This window comes from Epinephelus fuscoguttatus, linkage group LG1, assembly GCF_011397635.1.
Source record: "Epinephelus fuscoguttatus linkage group LG1, E.fuscoguttatus.final_Chr_v1".
NCBI classification, from domain to species: Eukaryota; Metazoa; Chordata; class Actinopteri; order Perciformes; family Serranidae; genus Epinephelus; species Epinephelus fuscoguttatus.
Genome location: NC_064752.1, coordinates 20,486,306 through 20,507,278, shown reverse-complemented (window position 1 = coordinate 20,507,278; position 20,973 = coordinate 20,486,306). Strand labels below are relative to the sequence as shown.

At 40.8% G+C, this 20,973-nt stretch overlaps 1 protein-coding gene across 2 annotated transcripts in view; it reads right to left on the bottom strand.

The window, feature by feature from the left end:
• The window catches only part of poc1a (POC1 centriolar protein A), a 53,353-nt gene that overhangs the window by 14,665 nt on the left and 17,715 nt on the right, over window positions 1-20,973 (bottom strand). For both annotated transcript variants that reach the window (XM_049582277.1, XM_049582286.1), the window contains exon 10: window positions 2,926-3,180. In XM_049582277.1, coding sequence (XP_049438234.1) covers window positions 2,926-3,180 — 255 coding nt within the window. The remainder of the gene's footprint in view (window positions 1-2,925; window positions 3,181-20,973) is intronic.

Sequence of the window (20,973 nt, the reverse complement as noted above, 5' to 3'; positions counted from 1 at the left end):
GTAAATTAATGATTTTAATCAAACACTTCCCCAGCCAGCAGATGCATTAGGATCACCAAAAGAAATAAAAGTTTAATTTGATTATATGAGGAATGCACTGCCTTTTAAACTAATGGGGGATTCTTTTCAGTATCTGACATCCACAGCTGCACGTTTTACAATCCACAGGAATTATGGCTTCTAATCATCTGCAGAGAGTGTTCTTTTACAATATCACTGACAGCTGAAATACATGGGGCACGGACACAACGCGTCACATAGGCAGAGCTTTTATACCTGCTACACAGGCTCTGTCTTTGCGGTATGTGGTTGCTGCCAGCTTTACTGTGTGTGTTGAGGTTTAATAAGCGATAACGCAGCTGGTTATGCAGAGTTTGGAAGCATAGGCTATATTAACTGGGAGTGAATTGATCAAGTCTAGAGTTTTAACTGCAGGATGCATTACATTGACTGAGTTATTTTACTGTGAAATGTAAAAACACACACAAGGTTATTCTGCTGCTTCACATTTCCTGTTATAATGAGGTATTCATTTTTGTCACTGTTAAAAAAGACAGTCAGTTTTACACAGTTCTATGTAGTTTCTACCTGCTGAAGGGCCATGGAGCTACGAGTAGAGGAAAAATAATTGAACAGACATGTAAAAATAATGCTGAACAGTGCGGTTTCTATGGTCAGTGTAGCAGCTTCACTTTGTTATAACGGACACACTGCATCCATGTCCCATGTATTCCGGCCGTGAAAGGAAAAACAGCCTCAGGCTTTGCCAGGACATTGGGTCAGTTGAATAAAAATATCAAGGGCAACAAAAAGATGTATTGATGCCCAGTGCACTTAATGTTTACAGTACTGATTTATACAAGTTGAAGATTCAACAAGTGCAGTCAATCCATTTCATATTTCATACTCAAAGCAGTAAGTTGTAACTCCAGTTTCCCTCAGGTTTACAGCAACCTCACAGAGCCTCACTGATCACATCTGTGAAGCTAAACAAACGCAAACAACATAAAAATAGACATAAAATGATAAGAAGCAGACCTTCGGATTAAGTGCTTGCTGTTCTTTTCTGTTTTTTGTTCAAGCATCTATTTTTAGTCCTGCAGGCTCTGGTGTGGTTTGGCTTTCCAAAACAGTTTTCTGTCCTCACTGTGTACATTTAGGATTTCACCAAGTTAACTGGTACAGACAGGGACAGTTAAATCAAAAACATATTTTTTCTCGTTCCTGTGGTGCTATTTATCAGTCTAGATTGTTTTGGTGTGAGTTGCCAAGTGTTGGAAATATCGGCCGCAAAGATGTCTGCCTTCTCTTCAATATAACAGAACTAGGTGGCACTCAGCTTGTGGTGCTCAAAGCCCCCCAAAAATGCATTTAAAAAACTCAACAGCAATGTCTCTTTCTAGAAATCATGACCTGCTTACTCAAGATAATCCACAGACCTTGCTGTGAGCAGTTTCATAGGAACTATTTTCTTTCTACCAAACTACACCTGCCAAGCGTATCACCACGAAGAAAGAAGTGTGCACCTACTCATGGAAGAGAAGCTCTTGCCAGTGCAAGATGTAAAAACATTAATGGAGTTCTCCTCGACTCAGCTGTAACGTTAGCTTACTCAGTGGTGTTTGGTGAACTAGCAGTGGACGCACAATTACTTCTGCATGGTGATAGGGTTGGTGGGTGTAGTTCAGTAGAAAGAAAATAGTTCCTACATGAAACTGCTCACAACAAGGTCTGTGGATTATCTTGAGTAACCAGGTCATGATTTCTGGAAAGAGACATTGTTGGTGAGTTTCTCAAATGTATTTTTGGCGCTGTGAGCACCACAAGCTCAGTGCCTTCTAGTTACATTATATCAGAGAGAAGGCAGACATCTCTACAGATGATATCCCCCACACTCAGCAACTCACACAGAATTAATCTACATTAATAAATTCCAATATAGGTAAAAGGAAAAATATGTGTTTTGATTTTGTGGTGAACTGTCCCTTTAACTCAAATATCTCTGCAAAGATCATGGCACGAATATGTCATACTTGTACAGGCTGGATGCAGAGAAAAATGATTGTGCAATGATAATCATTACAGTAATGATTGGCAATAACCAAAGCAACCTATGGGCCTCATTACAGTCTCTTCTACTTGTCCCAAGTAATGAATGAAGGAATAAATGTGCAAATGTCTGTCTCAGTGCAATCTAGTGTTACAGTAACCGCTTATCTGCCACTCTGGTGTGTATTCAGATTCAAGACCTTAATTTGTCCCCGAGGGGCAGCTGGTTCTGCCGCAGTGGCAATGAAACAACACAGAGCGAGACACACAAGATAAAAACCACACGTACATTATCTCATATAATTATAATAATTAAAAAAAAACTTTATAGAGAAAAACTCATGTGAACACTTGAGTGCAATATACGATATTAGTGACAAAAAGAAAAAGGGAAATAAGGAGAACGGGCATGGTGCTGCCTGTACCTCAAATTGTTGCTGTTTTTAAAGTGTATGTATGCATGTTAGAGGGTCAGTTCATGCATATTATAAGTGCAGAGATTTGCAAGAGGTGAAAGGGTCAATTACATTTCTAAAACCTGACAGTGATGTGTCTTTTGTCCCAGGTAACTTGCTGTGGACACGATCAGTGTCTTCTATCTGCTGTAGATGATGGTTGCCAATGAAATACTGAAACGTAACTATGTGTGAGGATTTAAACACACACCTGTGTAGAGCCAATGTGCCAGTCTTACGCAGAGCCAGACAGAACAGGAGAGTTTTTTTTCCCCTCTTTTTTTTACATATGCATATGTATTTGTGTCTGTGTTGCTGAAACCATCTCTGCCCCTCAGGTTGAAAAGAGAGTGAGTAGGTGGCACAGCCAAAGCACAACTCATGCAGTTTGTCATGAGAGATTAGCACATCTTCTGCTTACCTGAGTGAGAATATCCAGCTGACCTATGATGTGTTCCAGGGTGTTGGCGAGACCAGGGGGGACCCCTCCATCTGAGGCCTGGGACTGTGCTTGAACGTGGGGCGAATGCTGCGATAAACCCTGGGTTTGTGTTTGGTGGGTGGAGGCGGTGCTCGTGCTGAGGTGTCTGTTGGTTTGGGAATGAGTCGCTCTGCTGTGGCTGCCACTCTGTGTGTGGGAGTCCTGTCCATTGAACTGATCTGATGGTTCAGACGCCTAAAATCAGAGAGGAAGAAGGGTGACGAGTTGTTACAAGCTCTGATGGTCTTTGATGTGCTTTACATTACATACTGTATTGTGCAGAGACACTGAAATGTGCGCTACACCATCTGTTTCGTGCTCCTTGAGCCTACCATGAAAAAAGTTAATGGTTGAAATAATGAAACAGGCTGTAATTTGTTTAAATCCTCAACCACAACTCTCTTAAAGGGACAGTGCACCCCACATTTCCTCCCTTACCTGTAGAGCTATTTATTAATCTAGATTGTTTCGGTGTGAGTTGAAGAGTGTTGGAGATATCGCCCGTGGAGATACCACCTTTTACACTGCCAGATTTTCCGCATATGTTGGGCTGTTTTGACGGCAAGCTGCGAACGTTTAGACATACAGAGCCGGATTGGCGAGTTTATCTGACGTGCCCAATTTTCCGCCTTGTAGGGCAGACATATTGGCAGAACCCTTTTAGTTCAAACAGCCCGAGGCGGCCTTCTGCAACGGGAGGGGCTGTTGATGACTTGTGTTGATGATGCCGCACGTGCGACCCACTGGCGGTGGATAAACAGGCAACAGCTGATAGCAGGAATTAGCGAGCAGCTAGTAGCAAGAGGGAAACACAAACCTGACAAACACTGTAAAGGTGAACAACTGAGGAGACAAGGAATTGCACACCCTCCTTGTCCTCGCAAACAAAGAGGCCATAATGACAGGAATGGTGAGGAACGGGCCGACTAATGAGAGAATCGCCTAAGGACTGACCAGCCGTAGCTTCCCTCCACGTCACCGTTTACGTCACACGCTGAGCTACATGTTTTGTTACTTGCTCACGCCCCCCATTGCCCCAAAAAAGGTGCATTCTGTATAAACAAAAGTAGGCAGGCAGCAATTTGCTGCACTCCCCGATTTTGTTTTTATACTGCCAATGCTGAATGAAGACTGATTGGGCTTTCCTGCAAATTTGCACAACTCCTATCTAATAAGGGCTAATGTCTGCCTTCTCTCCAATATAATGGAACTAGATGCCACTCAACTCATACATTTGAAAAACTCAACAGTAATGTCTCTTGCCTGAAATCATGACCTGGTTACTCAAGATAATCCCCAGACCTTATTGTGAGCAGTTTCATGTAGGAACTATTCTATTTCTAGCGAACTACACCTACCAGCCGAATCACTGTGTAGAGGTACTTGTGCATCTACTCATGGACAAGAGGCTTGTGCTCGTGACAGTACGTGATGTAAACATTAATGGCGTCCTACTCGGTTGAGCTGTAACATTAGCAGTAGATCCACACTTCCTACTCGCAGTACTCTCTTGTATGAGCAACATATTTTGCTCAGATCTCTGTCAGAATATTTTTTATGGGCTGAGTGTCGATACCACAAACATTTGTGACTCAAATGTTTATCGGACTAAAAATGCACTTACCACCAACTCATGCTCCGTGTTACTGTATATACTGTGTGCAAATCTCTTTCTGTTTAATAACATCTTACATAAAGTATGTCTAGCTATAATTTTGTCATCCGGATTTCCATATGGTAATTTTGATCTATTCTGTGCACACTTCTGTTGCTCTTACTTTCTTTTCATGTTGAAGTTTTTCTGTTTCACTGTAAACAGGAAGCAATGAAGGGAATTCACAGCAACTAAAAAAACTTCATCCTCTCTCTTCTTATTAAACAAATGGATTTCATTAGATATTACTGCCTGCTGCTGTTTTTCATTATGTCTATTTAAGACATGTAGTAACTGTTAATATTTTAGCTCTTTCATCCCAACCATTTGACCCACTTATTACTTATTTATTGTTTTTATCTCATGTGTTCTAACCCATGGCAGAGGAAGTTTTGTCTGTGAAGTTTTTAAGTGTAGGTTTGTCTGTGAAGCTGAAGACAAATTTCCACATGAGTGGACAAAAACGCTGAGTGCGCTATTCTGTTTTCCTTACCTGAACCAAAGTGTCTAGAGGGTAAAGGATGTCATGTGCGAATTGTAAAGGCCTTTGAGGAAAATGTGCGATTTGTAATATTGAACTGTATAATAAAACTGACTTGACTGAGCATATACAGTATGCTCAGGGATGAATCTATCACAATCTTTCAGTTTGATGCATCCAGTGAAATGTGCAACTTTGTTCTGGTAACAAAATAAGTCAGTTTTAAAAAGTATGACAATCAATTAAACATAAAAATCAAAACAACAATAAATAAAGATCGTAAAATGTTCTATAAAATTAAACATGAAAACACATTGATGAAATTATTTGGAGATTTTATTTCTTTTTCAATTCATTTTTCTGTCAACTTATTGATTAATTGACTTTCAGCACTCTTTACACACTGGAGGTGTGACAAATAAATGACCCAAAATGAGACATATTTAGCTGCACCAAAGCCATAACAGCAGCACAACAAATTTGCAACACTTGCACCAGGTTCGCCATAGCCATGGCATTGTGAAGTGAGGCCTGTTTCATACAGTGTGACTGGTTGATGCTTTTATTCGTAGTTTAAAAGCTCTGAAAAATCAACCTTGTTCCAAAAAAAAAAAAAAAAAAACAACCCTGCTTTTTTGATATATAATATTTACATTCTGCAGGAAAGTACTAATGACGAAAACAACAGTTCAAAAAAACTCATAATAAAGTGCGAATTAACTTCTCTTTTATTTTCTCACAGAGTGTAACAACACAGGAAGAACTTAAACGCACCCCGACATTGGAAAACAATCAACACCTTGTTTAAATGGATTTTGTTTCCATGACGGAGCCTTTTACATAGACTTCAGATGAGCTACTGAGTCAAAAGAGGGAAACTGTTGACTCTCTCTTTCTCACTCACACACACACACACACACACACACACACTGAAATTGCCAGTAAGTCTGTCTGCTCTGTGATTAATTCAATGAGACATAAACACATGGAGGTCAGTGACCACATCTCTCCATAACTATGTCTATGTGACTAAAAACTGTGTGCACACATCTATAGGTGTCTCCATATTTCTGTCTGTCACGGCAGACCTCTGTCTGGTTGTGAAGAACAATGTGTGTGTACATGTGTGTGAGTGTACATCTGTTCCAAGACGACAACATCTCATCTGCATCTCAGTGAGGGAGACAACAACTGTTTTACTCATCACCACGCAACAGGAAATCTATTCACACTCAGTTAAGCATGTTCGAGACCTCTGTGTCAAACTGTGCTCTTCCTAAATGAAGCCAGATGAGCAGAGTTGTCAGCTGTCACCTGGCTCTACACATTCACCACAGACAGCGGTACTACATACTGTCACTATACAATGGGCAGCGATTCCCTACAGTCATGTATGACGAGCTATGAGGTGGTCCTTGATGTGACTTGTTAAATGTGTTCCTGTGCTGGTTCTGTCTAAATAAAACAATCAACGCTGAAAGAAATTTCACAAAATGTGACACTCCTTGACTGAAACTGTATCAACATGATTAACAAATGATACAAAGCCATTAGATATTACACAAAGAATGAAACAAAGGGTTGGTTGTAGGAAAGATCGCTCTGCACGAAAGTGTTAGATGTGAAAATGAGATCACACGGAAACAATCAATTGCAACTGCTGAGAAGGAAAATGTCAGAAGAGGAACTCAATGCCCTTCAGCACTTTGCCACCAACTTGCAGTTGATTCAGTACTCAGTGTGATTTCAATATATTACATGGTGCATGCCTAGACTGAGGAGCAGACAGGTTACTTCTGATACAGAGAAAAGAAGCTGATACAGAGAAAAGAAGTTGCCCAATCACTCAGTGTTTTGCTAAAAAATCTAAATGTACCCATGAGAGTGTGCACGTGTGTTTGTGCAGTGATGTAGATACTGTTTGTCCTTAAATGACTGGATTAACTTTCCTGCCCCTTCTTTCGCTTTAATATTTGCTTGAATTAGGTGAACAAAGTCATCTATAACAAAAACTATTCAGACTATTCAACAAGTGGACACCATGAATTACAGCAGTAGGTCAGTGAATATACCTTCACTGTCACTGCGCACTGTAATAACCTCAGGTAGGAACTTCATAGATGTTCAGGTCATATGCTCCCATATAATGACTTGGATGTTAAATAAGTAAATTATGCTCATACAACCAAATACCTAACTCAACTAGTCAAGTTGCAGTTTACATCCATGTCTCTCTAGACTCATATGAGTCTAGAGAGACATGTCAAGTTGCAGTTTAGAGAGACATGTCAAGTTGCAGTTTACATCCATGTCTCTCTAGACTCATATAATATACAGTACAGGCCAAAAGTTTGGACACACCTTCTCATTCAATGCGTTTTCTTTATTTTCATGACTATTTACATTGTAGATTCTCACTGAAGGCATCAAAACTATGAATGAACACATGTGGAGTTATGTACTTAACAGAAAAAGGTGAAATAACTGAAAACATGTTTTATATTCTAGTTTCTTCAAAATAGCCACCCTTTGCTCTGATTACTGCTTTGCACACTCTTGGCATTCTCTCCATGAGCTTCAAGAGGTAGTCACCTGAAATGGTTTTCCAACAGTCTTGAAGGAGTTCCCAGAGGTGTTTAGCACTTGTTGGCCCCTTTGCCTTCACTCTGCGGTCCAGCTCACCCCAAACCATCTCGATTGGGTTCAGGTCCGGTGACTGTGGAGGCCAGGTCATCTGCCGCAGCACTCCATCACTCTCCTTCTTGGTCAAATAGCCCTTACACAGCCTGGAGGTGTGTTTGGGGTCATTGTCCTGTTGAAAAATAAATGATCGTCCAACTAAACACAAACCGGATGGGATGGCGTGTCGCTGCAGGATGCTGTGGTAGCCATGCTGGTTCAGTGTGCCTTCAATTTTGAATAAATCCCCAACAGTGTCACCAGCAAAACACCCCCACACCATCACACCTCCTCCTCCATGCTTCACAGTGGGAACCAGGCATGTGGAATCCATCCTGTTCACCTTTTCTGTGTCTCACAAAGACACGGCGGTTGGAACCAAAGATCTCAAATTTGGACTCATCAGACCAAAGCACAGATTTCCACTGGTCTAATGTCCATTCCTTGTGTTTCTTGGCCCAAACAAATCTCTTCTGCTTGTTGCCTCTCCTTAGCAGTGCTTTCCTAGCAGCTATTTGACCATGAAGGCCTGATTCGCGCAGTCTCCTCTTAACAGTTGTTCTAGAGATGGGTCTGCTGCTAGAACTCTGTGTGGCATTCATCTGGTCTCTGATCTGAGCTGCTGTTAACTTGCCATTTCTGAGGCTGGTGACTCGGATGAACTTATCCTCAGAAGCAGAGGTGACTCTTGGTCTTCCTTTCCTGGGTCGGTCCTCATGTGTGCCAGTTTCGTTGTAGCGCTTGATGGTTTTTGCGACTCCACTTGGGGACACATTTAAAGTTTTTGATAAGGCACACCTGTGAAGTGGAAACCATTTCAGGTGACTACCTCTTGAAGCTCATGGAGAGAATGCCAAGAGTGTGCAAAGCAGTAATCAGAGCAAAGGGTGGCTATTTTGAAGAAACTAGAATATAAAACATGTTTTCAGTTATTTCACCTTTTTTTGTTAAGTACATAACTCCACATGTGTTCATTCATAGTTTTGATGCCTTCAGTGAGAATCTACAATGTAAATAGTCATGAAAATAAAGAAAACGCATTGAATGAGAAGGTGTGTCCAAACTTTTGGCCTGTACTGTATATGTAGAAGGCTTTAAGGGAATCTAATAAAAGATATTAAGTGTAGAGACTATTAGAGACTATTTATGTAGAGGAGCACAGAGGACTGATAGAGAGCTTCATTACATGATGCAACTTAAATCTGAAGCTCAGTACCAGCAAAACCAGTGAGCTGGTGATGGACACAAAGTTGTAGCAATGGCAGTATAATGCTTCAATGCAGACGTTGCTGTAAAGAAGCTACAAATTCTAAAAAAAATGATGCTTCACATTAATCTTTAAGCCAGCAGCACAGATCTATACAATCAGCACAGTTTCAAGGTGGAGAACCAAAATTAGTGTCACCAATTCAGTCTCTGACCAAATGTCTCCCCCTCTGTTCCTGACGTATTGCGTTGAGTCATGATCAGAAAACATTATGATGTTGCAGTGAAGTTGACCTTAACTTTTTGGATATCAAATGTCATCACTTCATCTTTTATCCTATTAGACATCTGTGTGACGCTGTGTGAGACATTAACCTGTGAATACTTGAGTGATGACCCAAAACATATTTTGTGAAGTCACAGTGACCTTTGACCACCAAATTCTAATCAGGTCATTCCAGAGCACGTGGAGGTTTTTGCCAAATTTGAGGCAATTCTCTTACGGCTTTACTGGGATATCGTGTTCAGGAGAATGGGAGAGGCGGAAGGACAACTTGAAAACACTTTTATGGAGCAGACAAGTTAAGTCACTGGTGTAGTGACAACTGCTATGCAGGACACATTCATGTAAAGCTGAGGAGGAAGAGTTGACAGAGAATCAGGGACAGTGCAGTTACATGTACATATGTATTATTAGCCTTCGACCACTCTGTCACCAGGAAACGTTCAAAATGCTAAATGAAGATGTTTAATTATCGCACAGTACTACTGATAATTTATATTCAAGTGTGAACTACATGATCATCATCACCTGTGAACCTGATGAATAAATGAAAAACAGTATCAGTAGATTTCCTAATTTTGTCTCTTGCTATGGTGCTTTATTATATACTGCTACCAGTCTGATTCCCTGCTCTGATCTTCTGTTGGAGGCTGCACAACAACAGGGGGAGAGAGAAAGAGAGAGGAGACAATGGAGCGGTTCTGCTGAGCCTACAAGCTCCACCAAGACTGGATTAACTCTTGTTGAGAGTACGACTTATAGCTTTGTATTAAAACAGCTGCTTAAACACACACCGAGCGCTGGTCCCCAGATAAACACACATGCTGATACAGAAAAGCAGAGGCAAAAATGGACATAGGCATACACGCGTACAAATATGCACTTGTTGTCACACACATACAGGGTTTTGAACATAAAAATATTTAAACCGAAATATTATCAAATACTGGTAAAAATAAATGTGGCATTTTTCCTTGCATTTAAAATTTCACACCACTTGTTAGCAAGTTTTTTCACTGCATGTTTGACGTTGAAAAATCAGACCAAATTACACTATTGTGAGTGAAGTGTTTGTCTTTCAGGTTAGTCATGAAAAAGTAAACTTTTCTAGCTGTCATTTGAGGTAAAGCACTAGAACAGTTTACACAGTGTACCCTGACTTTACCTTATTACATACCATCCTTTGCTACGTGATGTGTACATAGCGGTGTTGATGCTAAAACAATATATTCCTCTACAAACTCGACACGTCCTGTACCGCTGTAGCTTTACGTGGAGCCAGGGAAAACCCTGATACGCAAAAGTGTACACACGCGTGCACACGCAAACACAGCACACACAGTAACCACCCTCCTAATGAATCACCTGGAGTGGAAAAACCAACAGTGGAAAATTTCCTGAGGCCCAAATTAAACTCTTAGTCTGACACAGCGAGGCATCAATACACCCTGCGAGCTGCAACAAAACCGTTCATCACTCCACATCCATGCACCCACACACATTTATACACAGAGCACCTGAATTTTTTTGAGAACAGAACAAGTGAAACATTCATATGAAGAGGTGTAAAATTTCTTTACAGCTGGTTTCTCAATCAATTTCCGTCTTAACAGAGTGATATGCAGGTAAAATGGCCATATCAACAGAGGATGGCTGTAAACAGATTAATACATAAACAAAAAATACAAATATAACTTAAAGACACCTGATACCATGAAGACATTTTAGCTGATCTTCACCAAAACTTGAAAAATCTATAAACTCTCACAGCAGGCGCAGCAAGGTGATGTTCTGATAGTTACAGATTCAAGTATAACCTCTCCTAACAGAAAGCATCTGCCAAATGACCCTGAATCCATTTGATCCTCTTTCCGCTCCAGGGACGCCGGTGCATATCCGACCCTTTACAACTTGTTGCATTCAGCTGGGTTTTATGTGTGAATAACAGCGATGACTGCGACAGTAACTGTAAGAGTTTCCAGTTGAGAAAGAGCACGAGTCATGCCGTTTACTCAATACGCACCATGTCAGACACAGGTGTAACCAATAACATTAATGATGGCTACATTTCATGACCTTGCACCAGTGCCAGAGCTCTGGTATTATACACACTGGCACATCTAACAGAGCCATGATTAATGTTATTAGTTACACCTGTGTTTTGAAAGTCTAAAATGTCTGCCATTACACAGGTCTATTGTGAGTAGTGTTAACTGACAATCTCCAACACTTTTATAGGACTTCTTTCAACATTAGAACAAAATGCAAACCCCAAAGTTTTATTTGTAAAAATGCTCTCCCAAATGCTGAATGGTTCAATGCAGATACTGCAATTTCAAAGAGCGCTGCTTTTGATCATAACTTCTATACAGCATTCAGAGAATTAACAGAGCAGTAAACCACTATTTGCTACGTAGAGATGTAGTGGAGTAATGATGCTCTGAGCAGATAATGAAGGCATGTTACCTTTGTGTGTGTTGTAATCCGAGCTTCTTTGTTCCACACGTGCACTGACTAGCTAATCGTCATCGCTCTGCACCATGATCATACAGCAGTCCCTCCAGTTCTACCCCACATTAACGCTGTTACCGCTGTCAGCACTGTTGCCATTGCTAGCACTCTTAGCAATGTTAGCACTGTTGAGAGCCGTGTGCAGACAATTCTGGCTCAAACGCTGTATCATAGATATGCTCTGAATGTCGTATTAAGCTCCATTAAGCTGTAGCAAGTGGAGGTTTAAACTGGCAGTGGTTGATTTCATTGGCTATAGTGACAACTGTAGCTGGCATACTTATTCAGCTGCAGCTAATTAATACTAATTAAGTGTCAACAGAAAACCACAAACAGCTCTTGGCTATTGCTCCGTTTTCTTAGACGACATTTTAACATGTCACAGCAGGAAAACAGGTGTAAATAATAAAATGAATGATGGCTGGATTCTATTTAGCTGATTCAGTTTCAGGGTCATGGTATTGTATACACTGGCCGACTGTCACACTGTCACGGCTTACAGGGACACCTCAATGAAACACAGTCACCATTAATGTTATTAGTAACACCTGTGCTTTTTCCACTATGAAAGGTCCAAATGTCTGTTATGAAAAAGGCCTATAATAATAATGCACTCATGTGTCTGTATCATAAGTCTAAACGGCTGGTGAACAGAGTTTTCAGAAACAATTCGTAAACTTGTAGTCACACAGCAATATCACTTTAAGGTTATCATCTTAACAGCTTTGAACTAGGACCTTCAGGATTCAGAGGGGTGGCGTAGTCGGTCCTGTCAGTCAATGTTGGCTCAAGCAGCGACAGTACAGAGCTGTCAACAGCAGCATTAAGGTTGTGAATTTGATGTCAAAACACTGTCAGAGGTGATTTACTACCAGTTTGTCACTACTGCCATAACTGGCAAACTATGCAGCTGACATAATTAGATCTATTAGATGCAACTTTTGAATGTTGCTGAGTAGTCAATTCAATGGCTTGAGCCTATCCCAGCTGACGTTGGGCGAGAGGCAGGGCACACCCTGGACAGGTCACCAGACTGTCACAGGACTGACACATAGAAACAGACAACCATTCACACTCACATTCACACCTATAGACAATTTAGAGTCACCAATTAACCTGCATGTCTTTGGACTGTGGGAGGAAGCTGGAGTACTACAGAGAAAACCCACGCTGACACGGGGGGGGCGGGGGGGACGGACATGCAACTCAGAGGGGCTTCCCCAGCCCAGGATTCAAACCAGGAATCCTCTTGCCGTGAGGCCACTGCACCACCGTGCTGCCATATACTTTATGATGTTAGTTCTAATAAATAACTAAATTAAAATTACATAAAATAAACGTTTGGTTTTTTTTTTTTTAAATCACAGAATTTCCCCTGGCATTTCTACTTTTTTGCTGTACCGAAAACGTACCGAACCATGACACCACTGTGTCGTATCCAACCGAACCATGAATTTTGTGAACCGTTACACCCCTATTATTATCAGGTGTAAACAAACTCTAAGCTGACCGCAAACACAGGCCTGTAGTTTCATATATAGAAAATACTGCAATCTAAATCCCGACTGCAGTATCAGCCAGGAAAATCTCAAGTAAATATTTTCTTCAGTTGTTCAGCTGTATGTTCTCCTCTCCAGTACCCGAATCGGACTCTGCACTTCAGGCTGATGCATTAAAATTTGTCTAAAAAAAGTGCAGTGACTCAACTAAAAAATGCAAGTCGACTCAGGGGGCTTCTCCACTGATGATTCAAACCACTGATGTGAAGGGGGCAGCCCTATTAAACTCCACTGGAGACATTTTAATGTAATGTTGCACCCACTTATCTACAGAGGGAAGACAAATGCCATAAGTAACAGCAATATGGACCCTGGAGTACAATGTGTGTACATACCAGCTGTCCCTCTTTAACATGTCTAAGAGCTTAAATTGACTGTTTAAGGATAATGTCTGTGTTTTACTTCTAAATCATACCAATCATCCAAGCCCACCCTTTCCTTTACATTACTGCGAGCACAGCTGGCCATTACAGATCTTGTAGAGGAAGCCAAAGTCGGCAGTGCATTATTGTACAGTGTGAAAAAAAACCTCCACAGACTGAAACATTCTGCTGCAAGCAAAGACAATCCATCTTCTGAGGCTAATTAAAATATACAATAAACAATATCTCTCTCTTTGATTGAAAAGGTAAGGCTGGAGTGTGGGTGTGTGTCACAATACAGCCATAAGATGTAGATAAATCTTTTCACAATCTGTTGACATCTCAGTTAATTACAGTGGAGCAAACATTTCATGACAAACTGCTAGTGATGCTTTTTGATGAATGAAGCCTGTGACGTGACTCAGCTCTGACTTATGCTTCTGGCCTTGGCTATAGCTTACAGAATCGACACGGGAGGGCGTTTCTCACTAAACCCCTTTATCAGTGCTACTTAGTCAACTTCTCACTCTCATTTTCCATTTCTCTCTGACTGCTTCCCCCCACTGTTTTTTATATAACCCCTTTTCTCTCCCCACTACTCTTTTCTCTGCCCGCTTTTTCCATATCTCTCCTGATCCCCATCTCTTTTACTCTCTCACTCTCTCTGTGTCTTTAATGATTAACAGGTTTCTGATAATGGCTCTCACACTGTCATTATTGCCACTCTTCTCGACCATCTCGACCCTCTTTATTTTTTGTCTCTGGTGTGCTTATGTTGTGTGGCTCACTCACGTGCTCGCCCTGTTTTCCCACTTTCTACCTTCCCCTCTCCCTCTCGCTGATGTTTTCTCGCTCCACTAGACCATTAGGCTCTCTTTAACTCCATTGCTATCTTGTTTTCAGCACTCTCTTGTCACACACCCCTGCCTTTCCCTCTGTCCCCTGCTGTCAAACGCATTCAACTCCCGCTGTCAGAACAATACCACCTGCCTTTCCATAGCAGCACCTTAAAGATGAACACACGCAACCACAAACTGTATCAGAAACTGCAGTCTTCAGTACACTGCTCTGAGGTCTTAAATATATCCTCGTGGATTGTTTCACTGCTTGTCGAGTTTTTAATTGGCGAGAGTGCTGGTAAAGTTTGGTCTGCTATAGCACAGATAAATGATGGTGAAAGAGACAGAAGTTCATACAGCTACTGCAGTCTCAGAACACCCTCCCCACTCTCCGATTCACATCCTAAAGCTGAGTCGAGCGGTGCAGTGATGTGTGTGTGTGTTGAGCTGTGAAGGGAAGCCTGCTGTGAGTGTGCAGCTCGTCTGTCTGCACACGTGAGCGGGAGAAAGACCCAGATGTGAAGCTAGAGACAGGAAGGGGGGAGGGGGGGTTGAGGAGGGGATGGATGGAGGGATTAAGGCGGATGTGATCAGAGAGAGCTGATCTGCCTGTCAGCAATGGTTGGCACTCACTCAATCACGCACACGCACACACACACACACACACACACACACACACACACCGATACATCTATTCTCACACGCCGAAAGAGCCGCACATAAAGATTTGCTCAGCTGTGTCAAGCACGGAGACAGCCTGACTGAACCGCACGCGTGCTCAATGTTTAGGTGGAGAGACCTCATTTTAAAGCTGGCTTATTGTGTTTAACAAATAGGCCTACATGTTCCTGGCAGAGCACCCATCACTGGCAAATTATCATGGAGCTTCGCATCCAAGTACATTAAAGGATCAGCATATCAAATTAGCCACTTATGAAATCCCTGTGGATTTTATTCTGAGAGGGCAGCAGCCATGGGTGGCCTTTGCGTCTGTATGAATAAATACAGCATTACTGTCTCATTAGTCAGTTTCTTCCCTGGTGAAATGAATCATAGCAAAAGGCGGTTGTGTGTTTCGCTGGATGTTCAGCGTAGCAAGGAGGGATGGTTTTAACACCTAGGTCACATTAGATGATTTAAATCCAGACTAGAGGGCTGTCGTTCTGCCCGCTTTCCAGACCAGACTCTGTGCCACAAGCCTCAGCCCACAATTATCTCTGAAAAAGACCTGTGGCTGTCTATTAATATTATCATCTTAATGGGTATCTACCACTGTGCTGGCTGGAAAAAATAATACATGTAATGTTAATGATAAAACACTGACTGTTTTATGAGCACATTAGTACCACATATCGAAACAACCTCTAGTGCGGAAGTGCCAAAAACTGCAGTTCTTTAAATGATCACTTGAGGCTAGAGGGAGTTGATTCAGAAGTAGCAAGTGGCTCTAATTCTCATGTCAGGTGCCATAACACCACTGCAGAAGAATAGAGCACAACAATGACATAATTTAAGGAGCACCAGTCGAACCTGAAACGAAGGAAAACAGTGGATGTAGAATAACAGAGAGCACACTGGACAATGAAAACAGAGAGTCTTGAACAACGAATATTACAGCTATGTGTTTTTGAAGAGTGCCGGAAACAGCACCATGTGAATACTATAAATGTTAAAAGTCATCCAGAGACAATGAAAAGAGCTTACAGTGGCCGATGCAGTGACAGCACGTCATGACTGTACATCATCATTTATTCACTGAGTATGTTTCCATTGCACTTAGTCAAATTTACCTTTTATCACTACATTTTTGTTAAATTTTTGGTGTAAACGCACCTATAATCGCACTGTTAAGCTGTTAAATGCTACACTGGACAAATGGATAAATATATCTGAAGGTAAAAGACATACTCAGTTACCGATGTATCACAGTAGGTACACCTAGCTAAAACTAATTCTGTCTAATACAACAATCTTGCAATAAATCATAACTTTATCAATGATATATTGTTGTTTTTGTTAGTTTTAGAAATGTATGATTCACCTGTATGGTCATTTTGGACAGTGTAGAAAGTGGTGCTGTTGAACTATTGTTTTATACAGTGTATTTCCATGGTATATGGGGTTTTGGATGTACAACCACCAATTTCTAAAGATTGTGTGAGCATAAACAGGCTGATAACATCTAGATTTCTGTGCCTCTCTTTATCAGTTTGTCAGTATGAATCTTATTAAGTTACAGTAACAAAAATCACACACACTAAAATGAACAAATCTCAACACCTGACTGCTCTGCCAAATGTCTAAACAAGTCAGCATTAGTGGGTGGTAGTCTGCCTACTTGACACAATGGTAGTCCGTTTTTTAAGCCATTCAACTGTCCTACAAACACGAGAACAAGTTGTTATCTTTATTTACTCTCATTTACAGAATGTTACATGGAGTGTAGAGCTGCATGCGAGCTTGGAAAGCTTCACTGTGTCAGGTGATTCCTGTGTTTTATCGCAGCTTTTGCAATTTACAAATTGTATCCTATTACATCGTGATGTCGATTTGAATTCGATTAATCATTCAGCCCTAATTAGAGAGCCTATCTGTGTTTCATTCTCTCCTTTAAAACTTTTTAAGCCTTGGAGTACTCTTTCCAAGAGAAAAGGAAACGAGCACATTTAGGCGAGCTGGTGACATTTTTCTCCTCTCTGCTTCCTCTCAGGCAACACGTGTCTGAGACTTGCGGCAGTTTATGAGAGATGAAAGGGGCCTGTATTAATAATAAATTATGAATGGATAAATAATACATGAAAAGGAAAATCTAGGAAGCTCGCACTTCCAGGTGCAGCTACTACTATTACTTTAACTGGCATCTGACAACTCGTAAAAGAGGATAAAAGAAATATTACTGCCAGCAACTGACTCAGGTTAATGAGGTTAATGTGCATTTGTGTGCGCACACTCTAACTGTAAATATGCAGCATTCAAAATATTTATAAGGTATTAGCAGAAGTTAACCAGTGTGTGAAGTCAAATGCCAAAGCAGCCTGTTATTATTGTATCAACCATTTAAATTTTTTATGACTTATGTTTCAATTAAAGCTCAGTGATCCCTGTGGATATGATACCTGTCACTGCACAAGAAGCCTCTGTTGTAACAGCAACATTAGTAACATGTTTAACATGCAGCAGTCAACAAAAGCCAAAAAAAATCAAAAGGTCAAACTCTACCTACATGTCTCTGTTCTCTGTAGCCAACCTCATCATTACAACCACACACACTTGTTGCCTTTGCAGACACGTGATGAATCACTTCAGTCATGCACGGGGTTTGCATCGATTTTTTTCTGATCATACATTCATGGTTCTGTGTTTAGAGTCTATTCAGCCACGAGACGTTCTACATGCATTTATGCACTGTCAAAAAACCTATAGCATCACTGTAATTACAGGCACAAGTTATACCATCATGTAACTATTGTAATCGCAATTTTTGAAACATCTATCATGATTATGAAATGCCAAAAATGTGTCTTCTCAAATAGACTCAACAGCTGAACCATTTTGCACCTTGTTTCTCAGCCAAAGTAAAAGTGAAGCTTTTTGACAGCTGAATTTCAAACAACATATTTTCCAAAAAAAAAAAAAAGGTTTCAGTGGGGTTTTTACAAGAACAGTAGTTCTCAGAAAAGGAGAATACACTTCATGCATTTCCCTAATCATCTCTCCCCCCATGGTCCAACTGCCCATTTTCTAATCACCCTTTGAGGCACGTCTGTAATAACGGCTGTTGAGTGGAGGAGCTATTAAAATCAATTTACAATCCTGTATCACAGCAGCGAGAAAGAAAGGCACAGTCAGACAGAGGAGAGGAAAAAGAGCCCCTAAGGGTGCATGGATAAAGAAAAGAGGTGTTTAAAGGACATTAAAAGCACTTAAACTGCTCAAGTCAGTGTGAAGGAGATGTTAGAAATAACAGCCTTTGCATATGGTGCTTAAACACTTGCTTGCAAATACTGGGCCTAAGAAGGCCAAAGAACCACCAGACATCAGAATTTTGAAGTTTCAATGACAAAACTAAAACTGTCCATGTGTTTGCTGTTTTATTTAACCTTTATTTAACCAGGAAAAAACCTTTTGAGGTTTAACATCTCTTTGTCAAGAGTGTCCTGGCCATGACAGGCAGCAACATAAGTTACAGACAGACAACACAGAACAAAAAATACAAAATAGAAATCTACACATATACACTCAGTATCAGAGAAGTACTTACTTATACTTTTGACAACCTTACTTGTGCTGGTTTTGTATCACACCGCATCTGTTTTTTTCATCTGTTACATACATTATTAATTATGAGTCTTATGCTATTCTGGATTTCCAGTAAAGTGTAAAGACAAGGCAGCGTCACTGTGAGTGGATTTTAACTTCCAGCAGAGTGATCAATAAGAGAAAGCAAAGGCGAGTGTGTGTGTGTGTGTGTGTGAGGAAGAGACAGGACCTTGGCTGTGCCCTTGTTGATGTAAGTAACACTGTAGCAGTCAAAGGGGTTGAAATCCAAACCATTCCATGAGGCTCCCCCGCCAGCCGGTGACACCTTGTCCCCTTTGTGTGTCAATGTGTGTGTGTGCATGTGTGTGACATCTGACAAGGTCTTTGGGTGTTTAAACATCACTAATAGCTGCACTACTCTCTCACTTTCTGTTTGTTTCTAATCATAAATCTTTTGGTCTGATCTTGTCTGTCATCTTTATGTCATTTAACTTTTATTGCAAACACACACATGAAACACACGTGAAAGAATTTTCTGTTTTCAGTTTGTCTAATGTGTTGATTTGCTGTTTTTAGAAACAATAACTTGAAAAACCAGTGAACTGCAAAGATTCAGTATTGCCATATGGACATGGGCATAAAAGTATTATTGAGTGGTAATGAAAATGTGCTAGTCTGAGTCACCAAATGTAGACTGTGGCTATAAGCCTTCAATTGGGCCCAGAATTCTCCCTTCCCTCCACTGTCTGTATGTGACTGTTTCCATAGTCCCTTCACCACAGGAAATAACGACAACCTCCGGGCCAACAACGTGCGCACTGACAATGGCCTGTTTTGACAAAGATTTGGACTGTCCAAAAGGCACACCTGCTTTGTTCTTTCAGAGAATTATTGTTAAGATCTACAACGAATAAAACAACCTGTGACAGCGCCAGTGACACTGACTTCACCAATGTGCTGATCCGTTCCACTTCACACAAGCTTCTGTGATATCAGCATAATAATGTTCTTATGGAGCCACATACAGTCAGCAAACCGTCTGGCTTTTTAACGAGTCCAGTGAGCTCCTCCAGAGCTTAAGTACAGTCAGGCTTCACCTCCAGGGCACTGATTATTAAATTATGTTTGCCTTTCTTTTACCAGTAAAAGTTTAATCACACTATCTTTTGCACACTGAGATGATGCTCACTTCCCCATGTGCAAATGTTCCAACAAAACAAGTCCACCCAGACACTATTTTGTGAGACCACCATTGCTGCATCCTGGGTTTAGTGACCCAAAACGAATGTGACTGGATTAAGAAACAAAAACAAGCCAGTTTTTCCCCTAAAGCAGAAAGAAAATTGGTTACTCCAAAGTCCAAGACTTTGCCTTGGCTATCCTCAGAAACGCAAATTTGCATCCCGTAGAGCTACAGAGAGTTACTACTAGCCACTTCAATAAAGTCGAGCACTTAAATAATCAGTTTTAACAAAAACAGGGCAGAAACTGAAATTCTGTTCCCATTGTTTGTCTTTATTGATGATACATCAGCCTGAACTTTCACAGCAGCTAACTCAAATCACACCACTAAAATCATCCTTGCATCCAGTCTGAATGTACCTGAAGTAAATCCACACTTAAAACTGAATACTAGGTTGAAGTGCTACAGCTATGTGCTTAAATCTGTACTTCTTCCTGGACATATTTACATAGCAGCCAGAGAGGGTGTGGTAGGATCAGTGCAAGTAGAGACTTCTACTGATGCTCTATTAAATTACTGTCAAGAAAATGGAGGCGATGCTGCCACAAAATAAGCTTTAGTGTCTGGAAAACCTCCATCCGAATATTTTTTAAGTATAACTGACTCTGGCATTTATTGACTCATAATATTGTCCAAGCCTCTTAGTTGTCAAATTAAATAAAAACAGTATGAATCAGGGTAGTGCAGTGTCACGTGTACTGCAATGATATTAGAACTTGTAGCATTTATATGTAGTAAGTTACAGACGTCTAATATAAAAGACACTTAAATGAGATTGTCTCTGAAAAGAAAAAATAAACATAACGAGCCAGGTGAGTAACTTAGGATAACGTGCACTTGAGGGAATAACATTTTCATTGACATCTTTCCTATAACTTTGTCAGTGCCTCATTTCAGCACTGAGGATGTAA